Raw genomic sequence first — 17,167 nt, forward strand, 5'->3', positions numbered from 1 at the left:
CTGATAAGCTCAAATGGGGACACCAGAAAGGTGTTTATACAGTCAAGGAAGGGTATCAACAATTGTACTCTAAAAACCCTGTGATAGCTAACTGGCTCTGGAAACTCATTTGGAGGACCAAGCTACCACCTAAGGTAGTTTTTTTTACCTGGATAGCTCTATATGAGGCATGTCTCACCCAAGACAACATAAAGAAAAGAAAAATCCAATTCCCAAACAGATGCTATATGTGCAAAAAAGAGGCTGAAACCCCCAGACACCTTCTTCTTCATTGTGAGGTGGCCTCAGAATTATGGAGCATGTTTTTTTGTCTCTCTGGCATCAATTGGACCACACCCCTCACTGTTAAGGATGCATATGAGAGTTGGAGTCTATGGAAAGTTGACAAAGCCATCAAGAAGATCTGGATTATGATACCTGCTTGTATTTTTTGGTGTATTTGGTTAGAGAGGAACAAGAGATGTTTTGATGGAGAGTCAACTGCTTTAGGCATTTTGAAGACTAGGTGCACTGAAAATTTGTTTAGTTGGACCAACTTGTATCCTGCTGTTAATGCAGAACAACTTCAGGATTTTACTAACTCATTAGCTCTGGCTTAGATAGTTTGTATAGTTAGCCAGAGATTTTTTGTAAGCTCAAATGCCATATCTTGTAAATTTTGCATCTTCCCGATGCTGTTATTAATACCACTTATCTTATCAAAAAAAAAAAGATTCCAAGGACAGAATGAACAGGTATGGTGAGAGTGGATTGCCTTGTCTTAAATCCTTATGTGTAGGGAAGTAATCTTCACGTAAGCCATTGGGAATAATAGATATTCTGACAGTGGAGATACAATACTTGATCAATTGTATCCATTATGCTCCAAACCCATGGAATCAATAAGCTTGAGGAGGAAATCCCACTTAACACTGTCGAAAGCTTTCTCCATATCTTATTACATACAACCTCAGATTTCCCCCCTTCTGATAATGGTCTAAACACTTATTAGCAACCAGCACAGCATTGGCCAATTGCTTCCCTTTGATAAATGCGTTTTGCTTACTAGTTACAAGCTTGCTAATAACCACTTTCAATCTTTCTGTAAGCACCTTTGAAATAATTTTCTCCTGCAGGCTTATAGGCCTGGAATCTTTTATTTCCACTGCTCCTTCTTGGGATTGGGAGTAATAAATGTAGCATTTGAACTTCTCTTCATTCTGCCTTCCGGATGAAACTGTTCCAAGGTTTTAAAGATGCATCCCTTAGGATATGCCAACATCTTTGGAAAAAGGCCATCTGATATCCATGATACATCTTTTGGGGAAGGCCATCTGAAACCCAATCCTCAAATAGCAGCTAGCTCCTTATTGGTGACAATGAGCGCTATCTTAACAGCGGAAAACCCGAGGAAGAAGAGGACCCATGTCAGTTGGTGCTTTATGTGCGAGAGTGAGGGTGAGCATGTAGATCATCTACTATTGCATTGTAAAGTGGCTAATAGATTATGGAGGGTGGCCCTTTAATTTGTTTGGGATGCAATGGGTGATGCCGACCTCTATGAAGGAGGCTTTGCAAAGTTGGACTCTTATGAGAGAGAAGAAAAACCCATGTGAATGGAGAGTGCCCTCCTTAGCAATCATGTGGGTTATTTGGAAAGAGAGAAATAAAAGGGCTTTTGAAGGTGTGGAGCAAGCTTTTTTCAATTTGCAAAGTAGTTTTTTGTCTCTAGTTTCCTTCTGGTGTACTTTCGAGGTCCCTCTATGTATAGAGGATTGGACCTCTTTTGTTGAGAACCATATTATGGTGTAGGCCCTCTTTTTTGGTATATGGATTGTATGCAAGGTTGCCACAATATAAAATTATTTACCTTATAAAAAAAATCAGCCAGCTCTTTCCAAAGAGTTTTTCTTGCTTTCCTTTACATGGCGCATAGACTCGAGTAAAGGTCATTCCAGCTACACACTTTTATCGTCTTTTTTTAAATCTAGGATGCTTCCTTCCTCGGCTACCAACTTTGAGTCATTAACATAGTTGGTGTCCAATGGTAATACGTTAGTGTTCTCTTTCATTATGCTCTGGGTAATATTAATTTGCCTATGTGATGGCTGGTTGTAGATTAGTAAATATCATAAGTGGATGGCTTATTGGAGTATGCACCTTCTTTGTTTTGTCATCCACCATTTATTTCCTTTTCTAACACTTGAACTTGAAGACCGGCGATGACTAACTAGCTAGTTGTTAGTGTTAGTTTACTATCCTCTTAGTGTTGGTGTGTTTCTGTCATAGCTGGTATACTTGAAGTTTCTATCTAATGTATAATTTTAAGCGCACTCACACATATTTCTTTTACTTTCTGTATAAAAGGTATGCAGCAATTTTTGCTGCTTTTGTTGCTGGCATGGCATGTTTGGTTGGGATGGACTTTGGCGCAAAACTTCTGGCATCTATGGCTAAATGTTTTGAGGTATTGACACATTTACAAGTGGTAATTTTATGGATTGAACACTTACATTCGAATAAAAGGAGAAGTAATTTTATCCTGGGAGCAGTTAATCTTCTTTTAGTCGATGTAATATGTTCTGATATTTTCTCCAAAAAAATTGTTCTGTTATATGCAGTAGTATTTAAAAGCATTGGTTACTTGCCCCGTCTCATATAACATTGACATCAATGTTTAGTAACTTGTTGTATGTTTTATTTAGGATGAGTATCAGAATGAAGATAACCTCTCTGTTAGGAACCTGACACTTCTGCTCTCATACTTGTACACTTTTGGAGTTTGCTCAAGGTAAGCACTATATTTGAATTGACTACTCTCTGACTTGGATTGTTAGGTGGACAACCTTGGCATAGTACATATGCCTACATATCTCCTTTGTCTTCTATGGTGCTTTCCTTATATATGATTTCAGGTCTAAATTCTACTATCAGAATTACTTAATGCATATAATTCACTAATCCAGACAAGTCCTCCATAATTGCTTCCTGAAAAGAGCAATGTGGAGAAATATGGCTGTTATACTTACAACGTTATACACGTAAAGCAAATGCCTTACTCTTTATCTCCCTCTAACCCTTCCTCACAAAAAAAGAACAAATGGTAGTAGAAAAGCAGCAACATTGACAGACTTATCTCCTCCCCACCTCTTTCCCTTCCTTGCATGCCTTGTATGTGCTACCTTAATAATTTATGAAAGTAACAAAAAGGAGTACCATCTTACTTGGCTCTCAAAACAATAACCACAACTGCAGTGAATTTTGGTAACTTCTGTCCTCTTTTTTTTTTTAATTATTATTTATATTTTAATCATGATATGAATCCCTGTAGAAGCAAGAACACTAATCTACAGCTAATTTCATATATTTGAACCCTCATTAATTTAATTATATTTCTTATGCTTCTTAGTGACTTGATTTATGATTTCTTGGTGACATTGAGCAAGAGACTGACAGAAGTGGATGTTTCTACCATATTGACAGTGCTTCAAGGTAATAAATTTACCTTAAAACTTGGTCTTTCTTTGTTGGAATGATCGGTCATCCAAGTATTTTCTCCTTCTTTACTCCTGCCCCATGTCTGTTCCCTATTCCAGAGAAATTTCAACAAATTATTCATGAGTTGCTAGGTGCTGTTAATTCAAGGCCTCAACTTATTCCCCTTTATTGCTTGTAGCATATGGTTTTTCTTTTCAACACACAAATAAGTTGTTTTTCTAAATCAGGCAATTAATTTCTAATTTAAAAAAGGAACTTGTGTTTTGCTAACTTTTGTATGCTTCAAATGTGACACTAAGCCAGTGCATTAGGCATAATTACAGGTTGTGCAATCCCTCTATTGTGTCTAACATTCCATCTACATCATTTACAATAACCAGATTGCACCAAGTTTCTTTTCAAATTCTGACTAGTCTGAATATTAAATGATTCTTCGTGTATGTGCTTTTACTGAACAGCTTGTGGGATGAAATTGAGAGGTGATGATCCCGTTGGCATGAAGAACTTTATAGTTAGCGTTCAGAATAGGGTGAATGAATTGAAATCATCATCTGGGGAAGGACAATCAAACAGTATGGGGAAAAGGGTATGTTAATGCTTTCTTATGCAGATTGCTTCTTATTCTGTCTCTGCTAACCACATAATTTCTGGAACCACATTAATCTATATTTACACATACTGGTTTTGTGACAGATGGAATTCATGCTTGAGATGATATGTGATATCAAAAACAATAAAAAAAGGATGAAGGAGGACACCTTGCAGCTTACCCGAGTAAAGAAATGGCTACAACAGGTGCTTGTTGGATTCAGCTGTTTTGGTCAAATAATTATCTATTGGCACAATATAATCATTTGATCTGGGGTGCCCTGTGTAAGGTTGTTTTCATCTATCTTATAAAATAGACACGGTAGTCTTCCTCAGGAAATAATAAAGATAGGTTTTGACCAGTCACGCAACACTCTCCTTCAATTGCAACCGAGTTAGAATATGAAGATTAGAAAAATGAAATAACCGTAAACTATACCTTGAGATTGCTATGGAAAGTCGTGTGAATTAAGCAAGCATTGAATGTTCTACTCCTCTTCTTATTGTTATGGGTGTAATTGTCTCTAATCAGTGCTTATATGAGATATTGGAGAATGGTTGACCCCTCGGATGGGATTAGGCTTAGGGGCTTTCTAGTTTTCTCCTACAAATTCTCAACTCTCTAACTTGCTTTCACTCTCCAATTGCCAAATTATCACTAGTTATGTATGGTTAACCAAATCCTTTATTGCTTCATTCGAGAAATAAGCTGATTCCTTTGAATGATGGGTGTCTTTTATTTATTGAGAAAAAAGGTATTGTTTTATCCCTTCATTTGTTAGGGACGATCACTCTTCTAAGGTATAGTTAATAGAAAGCTCTTCTTTCTGAGCCATTATCTAGATGGTTCAACTGATCCCCCCTCCCCCCTCTCTTCTAGTGTCTTTATTTTCGGAACAACAAATTTAGTTCTTGCTTATGAGTACTAAAAGATCTCATGTTTTACCTACTGTATCCGATAGGTTAATTAAATCCGTATGTGGGATTTTTGGGAAATTGTTTAAATGCTCCTGGACTGATGTTTACTCTTGATTCTTAACAAGATATTCAATCAAGAAATATAATCCACATATTACGTCCAATCTTTATTGCACTTAAATGCAAAATTTGGTGTGTTGTATTGAAGATAGCGTTTTAAATCTAGTGAAAATGTGCTGGCTTTCACACTAGCGGAACTAATACATATATATTTGTTGATCAAGTAATACAATTGCAGAACATTATTTTTGCAAGATTCGGTAGTTCTGCGGAAGATAAACATGGAGGGCCAAAGATGTTATAGTACATAGTTTCGCTACTATGCTTTTGTTATTTCGTTAGATAAAAACAATAAATGATGGTAGTTAGCTGCCAAATTTCATGAAATTTGAAATTCCTTAGATCATCACTCTACATTGTCTCATCATTTCTATCATCCTTAGCATGCTAATCTCTTCTTGTTTTGTGCTTCGGGTAATCTTACTTGCAGCTCAGAGTAGTTGATATATTGATTCGAGGGTTAAAGTGGAGCAAGCTGATTGATCCTGACAAGAGAGGCCAGTGGTGGATGTCTGGGAATATTGATTCCACAACTGATGTTCAAGATGTTGCCAGCACAATTGATTTGGAGGTCACTGAGGCTCAAAAGATGCTCCAGCTTGCTGCTGCTCAGAGGATGAATACAGATGCAAGAAGGGCAATTTTCTGCATAATAATGAGTGGGGAGGACTATATTGATGCATTTGAGAAACTTCTAAGATTGGATTTGCAAGGCAAGCAGGTTGGCAGCTGTTGGTTGAATTCCCTGCTATTCATTGTTGTGCTTCCAGTGTGCAAATTCTTTAATATTTATACATGCAGGATAGGGAAATCATGAGAGTTTTGGTAGAATGCTGTTTACAGGAGAAGGCTTTTAACAAATACTATTGTGCTCTGGCTTCCAAGTTATGCAGCCATGATAAAAACAATAAGTTCACCCTGCAGGTATGCCTTCTGCTCAAATGCATCTTGGGAAGTTATGTTACACGGTCTTCTGCACTCGGCAAAGCTGGGGGACAAAAAGTTCATTTATTACATTTCCTGATTTCTAGAAAGGGAAAAATTATATCTCGGGTGTATTTAGTATGACTGGAAAATATTTTTCAATTTTCTCATGTTTGGTTGGTCAAGATATTATAGAAAACATTTTCTGTAGGAAATTAGGAAAAGGACTTCCTTTCTAGTAGTAGGGAAAACAAGTTCCATAAGTGGCATTCCACACTAATTGTCTCCTCCCGGGTCACGCCCCACCTCCACACCATAGTGATTGTCTAAACTATATATAAATATTCTTGGGACAATATTTCTGCTTGCTTAACAGACACCAGAAAATAAGTAAAAAAACCATTTATTTTAAATAATTTCCCTCATACAAATACACCCCTCATCTTGTCACATGTCGGGTAAAGGAGAAGAGGAAAAGACAAATGAAGTGCTTCTTACACTATATGAACAGTGCAATTTCTTGTGATTTCTGCTTGCATTTGATGCAATTAGAGCTCAAAGTCAATTTCTGACATGTGACACAAGTTAATAGTGGGTTAAATTGAGACATCCTTGTGGTTCAAGAATTTCCTTGGCACATAAAATTATATTTTGTAATCATATGCTCATTTTGGGAAATGGAGGACGGATATGATGAGACTATGCACAGACACAGTTTTTACTGTTTTTCTCTCACACACCATTGGTCCTCGTTTTCCCTTTTTATCAGAGCGGCCAAAATCATTATGCTCTGAGAATCATCTGATATATGGTACTCACATATTATTTGAGATCATATGCTCATTTTAGCTGTGGAGGATGAATTTATAAGACTATATACAGATAGTTTTCTCTTTCTCTACACCATTGGTTCTCATATCCCTTTTTATTGGAGTGGTCAGAATTATCATGCTTGAGAATCATTTGAAATATGGTACTCGCATGAACTGATGGTTGCACCCAAGAAAATTACATGCGCTAACCTCCTAAAAGTAGTGCAATTTTATTATGTATGTATAGTTCCAAAAGCACTGTATTATACTTATCTCAAAACCATAACCATGCTAATCCATTGTTACTTGCAGTACTGTCTGTGGGATCATTTCAAGGAGCTTGATCAGATGCAGCTGATCAGATCAATGCACCTATCCAAGTTTGTCGCAGAGATGGTTGCTTCTTTTAGCCTTTCACTTGCTGTATTGAAGGCTGTTGATCTCAGTGATTCTTCACAATTGACTGCAAAAAGAATCATGCACTTCCGGATGCTATTTGAGAACATCTTGGAGTTTCCTGAAAAGCTTGTCTGGAACATTTTTACTCGAATTGCTCTTTTGCCAGAGTATGAATCACTTCGTGATGGGATTGTCTTCTTTATCCGCAAGTATGTCATTGATGGCCAAAAGTCTCTGGCAGATAAATTCAAGATTGCAAAGAAGGCTCTTAACAATGTTGAAGGAGTCATCATGTGAGTCTTTGCATGATGTATTCGAGATTTAGGATTTTGCAGGAATGGTTATTGTTGTTGGAACAACAGTAACCCAGTTTTGAGGTTGAGTACTATGTACTTTATTACATGCATTGTAAGTGAACATTATTTAGGACCTTGGGGATTTGATTGCTATTGCAACTCTACTGTAATTTATTTAGTTAAATTTGACATCTTCTCTTTAATTAATATTTTGGGAATTAATTGGTGTATGTCATAAAATACTGTGAGTTTTTCTTGTTTCATGGCAAAAATGGTTGCCCCTTAGCTTCTGACTTTGTATGATGGATTATTTGGAGGTAAAGAAATGCAAGAGTTTTTATTTTGGGGTTTACAACAAATAGAATATCATTATTAGCCTTAAACTTAAGGGGTCGTTTGATTGTGCGATGGGATAGGTTGGGATATTCCCCGGTTTGGGATGGTTCATAAAATTATTTTATCCACCCTTCTATATGGAATAATTTATTCCATCATTTACACTAAAATAGTTGAATAAAATAATTTGAGATCAAGTAATACTCATTATCAAACACAAAATAAAATAATTTTGTGATATATTCCAAGATTTATTATCTTTATATATCACCAATTAAACAAATATCCATTTGCTTAGTCTTTGGTGCAACAAGGATAAGGCAAATTTTGTTAGAATCGGGTGCCTGCTTTCTTAAAGAATATCACAAAATCTTTTTTTTAACTAAGAATATTACAAAAATCTCTTGGAATATATTTAACTAAATCAGCAATTAGGTCATGACTAATGGGCTGCCACTCAAAGCATTCCTATTAGCCAAGGTAAACCTAAATTAATACTGCGTTAGATTATAAAACATCCTATAAAATATTAAGACGAGAGAAGGATTTTTAAAAAGTCATAAATTCATTGCAATCCAAAGAGAATAAGATAAACTTTGATGAATAAAAAAGAATTAGTAGAAATTCTCATAGGCAAAACAATTCAAATCTGTTTTCAAACAAAAAAGATTAAAAAAATATACAAATTAATAATACCTTCCTTTATATTTATAAAAAGAAAAGATTATATCCAATAGCATAATAACTCACTTCTTCAAATTTATTCACGATGAATATAAAATTGTAGGTTTGATACAAAAAGTCATTTTTATTTTTGAGCGGCTTAGATTTTTATTTTAAAAAAAAAAATTAACAATAACATTAGCAAAGTAGAAAAATACTATAATAAAACTTTTAATTACAAAAACTATCAATAATGTTCAAGTATACATATAATATGAAGTTAAAAAAGAGCTATAAGTAAGGTGTAGAAAACATTTTTTTTTTCAGTTTCAATGAAAAAAGGCTTTTCTTCAAAAATAGTTTTTCATATTGGCATAATTATAATGTTTGAATGGAAGCATTAATGTTGTTAATTTGTAACAGTCATTTTTTATTAATGGAGTATTTAATATTACATCTCTGTCAACACCACGTCTGAATATAAGCATTTTATCATTTTATATTTGAAAGGATGGATGAGGGTTTCTATTGACGGCTCGACTTGGCGTTGTATTGCCTTAGCTTTACCCTACTACAGAGCTGCCACACTCCCTTCTTCCGCCGCCTTGCTGCTTCCTCCGTCGCCGGCGGTGAGTAGACGGCTGTTTAATTTCACACGTAGCTTTTCTGTTTCAACGCCGATGGGTTCTCAGCCGGAAGTGTTGGATTGGCCGGCCAATAAGGTCCGGGAGACTTTTATCAGCTTCTTCCAAGGGAAAGATCATAAAGAGGTTCAATCCAGTCCTGTAGTTCCTCATAATGACCCTACTCTTCTATTCGCTAATGCTGGTTCGTTTTTCATTCACTATTGTACAGTACTTGAAATGTTTTTTTTTTTTTTGGGGGGTTGAATGGATAAAGTTTGTTTTTTTGTGCAGGAATGAATCAGTTTAAGCCTATTTTCTTGGGTATTGTTGACCCTAATAGTCCGTTGAGTAAACTTAAGCGTGCCTGCGATACACAGAAGTGTATTCGTGCTGGTGGAAAGCATAATGATCTTGATGATGTTGGTAAGGATACTTACCATCACACATTCTTTGAGATGCTTGGTAATTGGTCATTTGGGGATTATTTCAAGAAGGAGGCAATTGGATGGGCCTGGGAACTCCTTACCCAGGCAAGTTTTATCCTCATTAATAGTTAGTAATGTTCTTGTACATAGTCAGTTGCGCTCCTTGCATATATGCTGTTTGATCAAGAAATGGTAGGATGCTGACTTGTACACGTGTTTCCCCTTGTTTGATGATTTTCGTCCAGGTATATAGACTGCCAAGTGAACGGATTTATGCCTCTTATTTTGGGGGTGATGAAAAATCTGGCCTTCCAGCGGATAATGAAGCTAGAGACCTATGGCTTAAGTTCCTACCCCCTAGCAGAGTGCTGCCTTTCGACTGCAAAGTATGTTATTGCACTGTATCTCCAATTCTGTCATCTTGCTCAAATTCATCATTTTCTGTTTGGCGCATTAGTAATTAATTAAACTGAATCTTCAATGAGGTAATTTTCTTAGTATACTTGGTGTTTTTGAAACCCGTGAATCTTATTGAATCTTTAGAAGCATGTTCAACTTTGTGGACCTCTCAATTTGGACAAATTTTTCTATGATGTGAGGTAGGGGCAGTGATAAGTGTCATTTTTGCTGATAAAAGAAGCAAAAATGTGGTACTTATCATTCACAAGTGGAGAAGAGCATCATATTCATTCGCCTTGTAAACATTGAGTATCCTTTTTGCTGATAAGAAAATCAAGAAGTTGTGTTCATCATGTAGGTGGAGAAGGGTCAAGAAGAGGGGGGGGGGGTTAATCATTGAGTTGTGGAATTTGAAATAACTAATTCCCTCATTTAAAAAAACAGGAAAAAAAGAAAAAAAAGAAGCAACTCAAATTTCTACAAGTTGTATTTGTCATATGAATTAGATGTTTTTAAAGGTATTGAGTAATTGATGTACAATAACCATTGTTCTCAAGGAACACTTTCAACCACTGAGAATTGTCTTCCAGTATGTTGACATCAGAACTTCATTTCTTGTTCAAACGATTTTATTACTTTGAGCTAAGTTCAGATTATTTCATAACACTTTGCGCTTTGAGTAGGACAACTTTTGGGAGATGGGTGATACTGGACCTTGCGGACCCTGCACCGAAATACACTTTGATAGAATCGGGAATCGTGATGCTGCATCATTTGTTAATAATGATGATCCCACTGTGATTGAGATATGGAACCTTGTCTTTATTCAGGTACTATTATCTCCAAAGTTTTTGTTTCTCATTGGAAAGCTTTGTTTAACTCTTGTTTGTCTTTTGTAGTTTAACAGGGAAGCTGATGGTTCTTTGAAACCCCTTCCAGCTAAGCATGTTGATACTGGAATGGGTTTTGAAAGACTAACCTCTATCCTCCAGAACAAGATGAGCAATTATGATACTGACGTGTTCTTACCCATATTTGATGCTATACAAAAGGTAATATGAACATGTTATTTTTTGGAAATTCAATTTTACTGATTTGCAATTCTCTTGAGCCACCCGGCATATACATTTCCTCGTTGCTTTGGGCTAAACTAAAAAAGGACTATTTCAATGATGTCCTTCCATGAATTCACCCATTTAAGTCACGACTGAAGTTATTCTAATTCCTCTGTATTGAGTTTTACTGAAAATATGTTATTTCTCGCGCAAATAGGACTTTTTGTGATTCAGTGTCCCTGAAATCAATACATATTCAAGTAATGGTTTAAAGAAAATTCTAAAAGTTTGTAAAGTCTCTACATATATTTTGGAAATGACGTGTAACCACTTTAAAGTGGCTGATACATTATTTTCTATAGTATTTTACTTTTCATTTACAAAATTAGCTTAAACAGAAATTTTGTATCGAGGTGAATTTTCTGTAAAATAATGGCTACTTGCAAGAGCACTCAACTTCTAGTTAAGAGGTTGGGATTCGATTAATGAAGGGAGCAAAGTGGGGAAGAGCCTCCGTTGACTCTTTGGCTGGTGGTTTTGGAGGGCTGGGGTTTACCAGATTAGAAAAAAAAACTCGTCCTAAACTGACTGGTCCTGAGCCTGAATTGTGTTACTGAAATTTTCGTTTTGCTATACTTATCTATTTTATTCTCCTAAATTGATATTTCAATCTTTTAATAGGCAACTGGAGCTCGTCCGTACTCCGGCAAAGTTGGAGCTGATGATGTGGACAATATTGATATGGCCTATAGAGTTGTTGCTGACCACATTCGAACTCTGTCTTTTGCCATTGCTGATGGTTCTTGCCCAGGTAGATTCTTGTTAGTCTGGTCCATGAGCTAGTGCTTAGGTTTGTTCAAAATCGTTCCTCTCCTGTTTTGGTTGACCCCCCTACATTAGTACTATGTTATGGTGTTAAAAGTTTTGATTACTTGTAAATTTTTTAGGTGTGATAAGATTCATTATATGTATGATCTTATTGGTGTTCGTTTTCTTGTGGAGATTCAAATCTTGTATAATGAATTTGCAGTCATTTTTTGTTATAAGATGGATTGTATTTTTCTCCTAATACTTACACGTTCTGTTATAATGATGTGCATCCATTTTAATCTGAAATTTTGGTTCTATGACTTTCCGTGCTTGGTAGAGAAGCATGGATTCTAGTATTTTCAAGGAGGTTCTGACAGTGTACGACGTTTTAGGCCAAATAGCAGTGTCTGGTTTTTTCTTTGGTAAATCTGATGTTCACATTTCTTGTTTTGCAGGGAATGAAGGCCGTGAATATGTCCTCAGACGCATTCTACGTCGAGCAGTGCGCTATGGTACAGAGGTTCTGAAAGCGCAACAAGGATTTTTCAGTAGGTATGCGAAAGTACTTCAAAATTTGCCGGGCTCATTATATTTTTTTGGTCTACAAAATGGGTTTATTTGATATTTAGCAGTTTTTTGCTATATCCACCTCGGAGCTCAATATATTATTTACACTCTGCTTTATGTTACGGGTAGCCTTGTGAAGGTGGTGGTAGAAGTTATGGGTGATGTCTTCCCAGAGCTGAAGCAACGTGAGGCACATATTAGAGATATCATTGCTGATGAAGAAACTAGCTTTGGAAGGACATTGCTTCATGTAAGCTTCTTTGTAATATAAGAAAGGAATCAAGTCCAGAAATTCTGTAATTTGCATTCTGTATATCAACTGTCCAAAACAGTCATTGAGCCTGTAGATGCTGTCTTCTTATATTGGCGATTCCTTCTTGTTGATTTTCTCTTTTCTGAGATAATGGAAGTATGCAGATAATTATTCTTAATAGCTAATTGAGGAAAATCATACATAATACTAACTCCATGACAAACAATTTGCTAATAGGATTGAGTTGATGTGCTATTGTCATTGATACTGATGGAACACTTCTCTGCATATTGATAACTGTATAGGTGATGGCTTAATACTAAACCAAAGAAATATAATTAGCCTTCGACTGAAATTTGTAACGATCTTATGAGCGGCCTTTCCTGGGGAATATCAATTCTGAAGAACTATTTTCTTTCTGTTTCAAACTTGTTTCACCTGTGTTCTCAGAGGAATGCACCAAAGAGTTAATGTCATTGCTGTGTTGACATATGTGATGGCATTGTTAAGCTACCTGTCTTCTTCACATCTAAACCTTTTCTTGTCTATGTGCTCAGCTTAATGATATGTTTCTCTCTTACGACTGTATTTGACAAAATCGGGTGGTAAATGCTATACATGACTTCTAATGGAGCGGTTCTTGCTCCTTGTTTGCTCCCGATTGGGGGAGAATGATTACTTAGTTTGCTCTTGTTTTGTCTTCTAATTGTTTTCTCTTTTCTATACAACTTCTTTCTTCAGGGAATCGAGAAATTTAAGAAGGCAGCTCAAGAGGTTCAAGGGAAGCAATTTAGTGGTCAGGCAAGCATACTGTCCATATTCAACTTGTGATGGAGAAATCAGCCAAATTCCTTCTAATTCAATATCTCTTATGTGTGCTCTTAATTTATACTTGATAGTCAGTTCATCTCAAACCCCAGTTAATGTCCAGTGCCTCTAATTCAAATTGATTTGGGTTGTGTTGTATTTAGTGTGGTACATGTGGAACCATATTTTCTCTTCTTTTTTTGTTTTTTCTTGAATAGAAATAGACAGAAGTTATACTGATGGGAATAGCTGTAGGTCTGATGGTACTTTGCATGGAACATAAGTTATTAAGTCCCCTTTGTATAGAAAACCATTGATCTAGAAGGAAATGTGGACATTCAATTGAAACTAATGAGTAAAATTTTCAGCTTGTTATACGACCTTTGCTGGCATTTCAGGTGCGGAATGTCGTACATATTAGTTTGTATAGGTTACATGCAGTTTCATAACCATGTCTGTTATTATAACATAGAAGTAATGAAGTTAAACATCTGTTATTTCCTCAAGACCTTGGAAGACAAACAGGAAGTGAGTTGTGATCAAGAAGAATACTAATGTGCAGTATTATGGCATCAGTTTAGATTGTATTGAAGACTTAAATTGGGTCAAATGGTCATCCATAAGGATTTGGCAGAATCATGGTGTTGAAATTTATCAACTGCATTTCCAATGAAATCGGGAACATTTTGTATATAGCACCTAAAACTTTTTAATCAATAAGATGCTAGTATTTGATTTCACAAGTAAAGATGTTTATATTTAGCTCATGGCTAGTTACTAATGCTAAGATAGACATTAAAAGCTGTCATTCTATCAATATGATTCAATTTGTAGATTTTCTTCTCTTTTCTTATATTCTGCTTTACATACCTTATGGTCTTCATAAAACAATATTTCCTACTTTAAAGGTCTTTATCTTTTTAATTTTTTCTTCACTTTTATTTGGCTGCATATTGCTCATTTTCTGTGTGTGCTTACACATTCACCTTTTGAGCAGAGGCCTATGATATGACACCTTTAGCATCCGTATAAAGATTGAATTTCAATTTTCATAAAATCAATACTCTCCCAAAGAAATAGAAAAATGGGCAGTCTTAACTGCAAGCAAATAGATGGAATGTTGTTATTAGTCAGTTTTCAAGTGATTGATTTCAACTTATCAAATTTAGTCCAGTACCTGTGCAATTCTTTTTCTTCTTTAGATATTCATTATTGTACCTTTCATGCACTTCAAAAACCAACTTTCTTTTGTTAGCTCTGGACGACTTGGTATCTCATCTGTCTTTGATTCTTCTTCTTACTTCTCTTGTGATGTGCAGGAGGCATTTGTCTTGTGGGACACTTATGGATTTCCATTAGATTTGACCCAGGTAAATAGTGCTCCAACCGGTTAATTCATATCTCAGTGATGAAAACAAATTAAACCTTTTTGTCTCAGTTAATGGCAGAGGAACGAGGCTTGGTTGTTGATGTTGATGGTTTTAATGTTACTATGGATGCTGCCAGGGAAAGATCAAGAAATGCTCAGAGCAAGGTTCTCTTTCTTGCTTTTGTTTTGTCATCTCTCCCCAACTAGGTTAATTTCCGCTTTGCTGTTAGGAAGTGTTTCATCTAGGCACGTATAGTTTTCTTGGGGGATTTTAAGCTTGAATAGTTATGAAATTCTGAATAGTGAGGGCTGAAGAAATTAATTGACGCCAGAGATGTTTCTTATGTTCACCAATTTGGGGCCATGTCAAGATTGAGTATTTTCACCTAAAGGTGTGGCCTAGAGATCAATGAAGTGCATGCAAACCTTGGAGATCAGGGTTTAAATTAAGTTTAGTAGTATTAAAAAAATATTAGTAAGTTTAGAGGCTTAACCTTCCACCTAAAGGTGTGGCCTAGTGATCAATGAAGTGCGTGCAAACCTTGGAGATCAGGGTTTAAATGTCAGTAAATTTAAATATATTTGGTGATTTCTTCCCATGTGTCCAAGTCTTGCTGGTTATTTGGTTCTTATGATGATGGGAGGAAGCAGATGCCTGAATAGATATTTGAGGTACACACAAGCTAGAGCAGAACCCACTGTCATAAAAAAAGCTTAAAAGCTACGCAAATGGATGAATTTGATATGGACATGTTCCCAATGGAATGAAGCCTCATAGACCACTTAAGAGTTGAGGTGACATGCCATGTATAGTATGGTAGATTGAGTTACCATGGAAAAGGTGCCTGTTCTTTGTACACTGGGAATAAGTAGTGGAAATGTTGTTTTTTAGAATGGCTGTGGAAGTAAATAGGTTACAGCTGAAAAGCACCTTATGAAGTGAGGTGCTAGATTGTACTCATTTTTCCAGGTTGCATCAGTAGTTGTCATCAGTCACGTATTATCTTATGAATTTTACCTTCACAAGTTAATAATATATGCTTACACCTCGTTATGTTTTGAACCTATACTTGACAGAATGCTGGTGGTGCTATTGCCATGGATGCTGACGCTACTGCTGCATTGCACAAGAAAGGGGTCGCTGCAACAAATGATATTTTCAAGTTCACTTGGTCTCAGGTTGCTGATTCGTCTTCCTTATAAAACTAGCAGCTTCTTGAATTTGTTGCTTGCTTCAATGGTTATATGTTGTTGTTTGTATTTCATCTGCCTTGAATAACAATTTCTCAAGCCAAGGACAAAACCTTCTTGTCCTTCTTTCCCTAAGTTAACAAACTAGTCACTCTTACCCTTTTCATTAACCATGTTTTCATCCTTGCTCAATTATTCATTAAAATTTGTTCTCTCTGCTTGGATTTCCTGCCTATTTATCTTTCTGATATGTTTTCCTTTACTTTTTTGTTTTATTTTCTCCTAACCTAAATGGCTAGTCTCAGCTGCTGTAAAATTATACTATCATTATTTAAGGTGTGTTTGGTATGGAGTGAAAATGTTTTCCAATTTTTCCATGTTTGACTTGTCAAAATATTTTGGAAAACATTTTTTCTAGGAAACCAAGTTCCTTAAAAAGGAAGAAAATGACTTCCCTGGTGGGAGTTGGGATAACAAATTTCATAGTGGCATTCCCAGCTTATTTTCTCTCCCCACTCCCCAACGACCCCCAACCCTCACCCCTTGACCATCCCAACCCCCGCCACCCCCAAACTCCCATCGCACAATGTTTTCCTAGATTACATATAAATGCTCTTGGGACAATATCTTTTTTTGCTTACATATAAACACTAGAAAATAAGTAAGAATTCATTTATTTTCCAAGGAAACATTTTTCTAGTACCAAACACTTGGTGCTCACATTAGAGTTTTACTTCTGAATTTTTGTTGAGATGGTAACAAAGTGCTCACATCAGAGTTTTACTTCTGAATTTCTTAATTCAGGATCACAAGAGTGAGATAAAAGCTATCTACACTGGAAGTGAGTTCTTGGAAAGTGCAGCAGCTGGGGATGAAGTTGGTATTATTCTTGAGAGCACCAGTTTCTATGCTGAACAAGGTGGTCAGGTAAAAACTTTCTTTGGTATCTTGGTTAGAAAAATGTTAAATAATGATACGTGTACTCTACTTCAAATTATTGCTGGATGGACACTAAAATAGCAATATTGTTATTATCAATAATCTGTATGAGGACTAGAGGAGGGTGTAGCCCAAGTTTTTGTAATGTTGTGGTCAAAGGGTCTATGGTATTTAATATCTGTATCCCCCCCCC

At 36.0% G+C, this 17,167-nt stretch overlaps 2 protein-coding genes across 3 annotated transcripts in view; both read left to right on the forward strand.

The window, feature by feature from the left end:
* Positions 1-7,795, forward strand: part of LOC102579530 (nucleolar MIF4G domain-containing protein 1) — a 17,369-nt gene extending 9,574 nt beyond the window's left edge. The window contains exons 6-13 of one of the 2 annotated variants that reach the window (XM_006347587.2): positions 2,347-2,446; positions 2,685-2,770; positions 3,389-3,471; positions 3,936-4,063; positions 4,171-4,272; positions 5,534-5,824; positions 5,905-6,027; positions 7,152-7,795. In XM_006347587.2, the coding sequence (XP_006347649.1) occupies positions 2,347-2,446; positions 2,685-2,770; positions 3,389-3,471; positions 3,936-4,063; positions 4,171-4,272; positions 5,534-5,824; positions 5,905-6,027; positions 7,152-7,535 (1,297 nt within the window). In that variant the 3' untranslated portion in view covers positions 7,536-7,795. The remainder of the gene's footprint in view (positions 1-2,346; positions 2,447-2,684; positions 2,771-3,388; positions 3,472-3,935; positions 4,064-4,170; positions 4,273-5,533; positions 5,825-5,904; positions 6,028-7,151) is intronic. The other variant, XM_015308864.1, reaches the window with a different exon arrangement.
* A 1,224-nt stretch (positions 7,796-9,019) lies between these two features.
* Positions 9,020-17,167, forward strand: part of LOC102591893 (alanine--tRNA ligase) — a 14,173-nt gene continuing 6,025 nt past the window's right edge. Inside the window, exons 1-13 of the mRNA XM_006347547.2 lie at positions 9,020-9,361; positions 9,451-9,689; positions 9,830-9,970; positions 10,667-10,813; positions 10,883-11,035; positions 11,720-11,849; positions 12,304-12,400; positions 12,545-12,665; positions 13,410-13,469; positions 14,795-14,845; positions 14,914-15,009; positions 15,922-16,023; positions 16,840-16,962. Of these exons, the coding sequence (XP_006347609.1) occupies positions 9,049-9,361; positions 9,451-9,689; positions 9,830-9,970; positions 10,667-10,813; positions 10,883-11,035; positions 11,720-11,849; positions 12,304-12,400; positions 12,545-12,665; positions 13,410-13,469; positions 14,795-14,845; positions 14,914-15,009; positions 15,922-16,023; positions 16,840-16,962 (1,773 nt within the window). The 5' untranslated portion in view covers positions 9,020-9,048. The remainder of the gene's footprint in view (positions 9,362-9,450; positions 9,690-9,829; positions 9,971-10,666; positions 10,814-10,882; positions 11,036-11,719; positions 11,850-12,303; positions 12,401-12,544; positions 12,666-13,409; positions 13,470-14,794; positions 14,846-14,913; positions 15,010-15,921; positions 16,024-16,839; positions 16,963-17,167) is intronic.

This window comes from Solanum tuberosum, unplaced genomic scaffold, assembly GCF_000226075.1.
Source record: "Solanum tuberosum cultivar DM 1-3 516 R44 unplaced genomic scaffold, SolTub_3.0 scf00093, whole genome shotgun sequence".
NCBI lineage: Eukaryota > Viridiplantae > Streptophyta > Magnoliopsida > Solanales > Solanaceae > Solanum > Solanum tuberosum.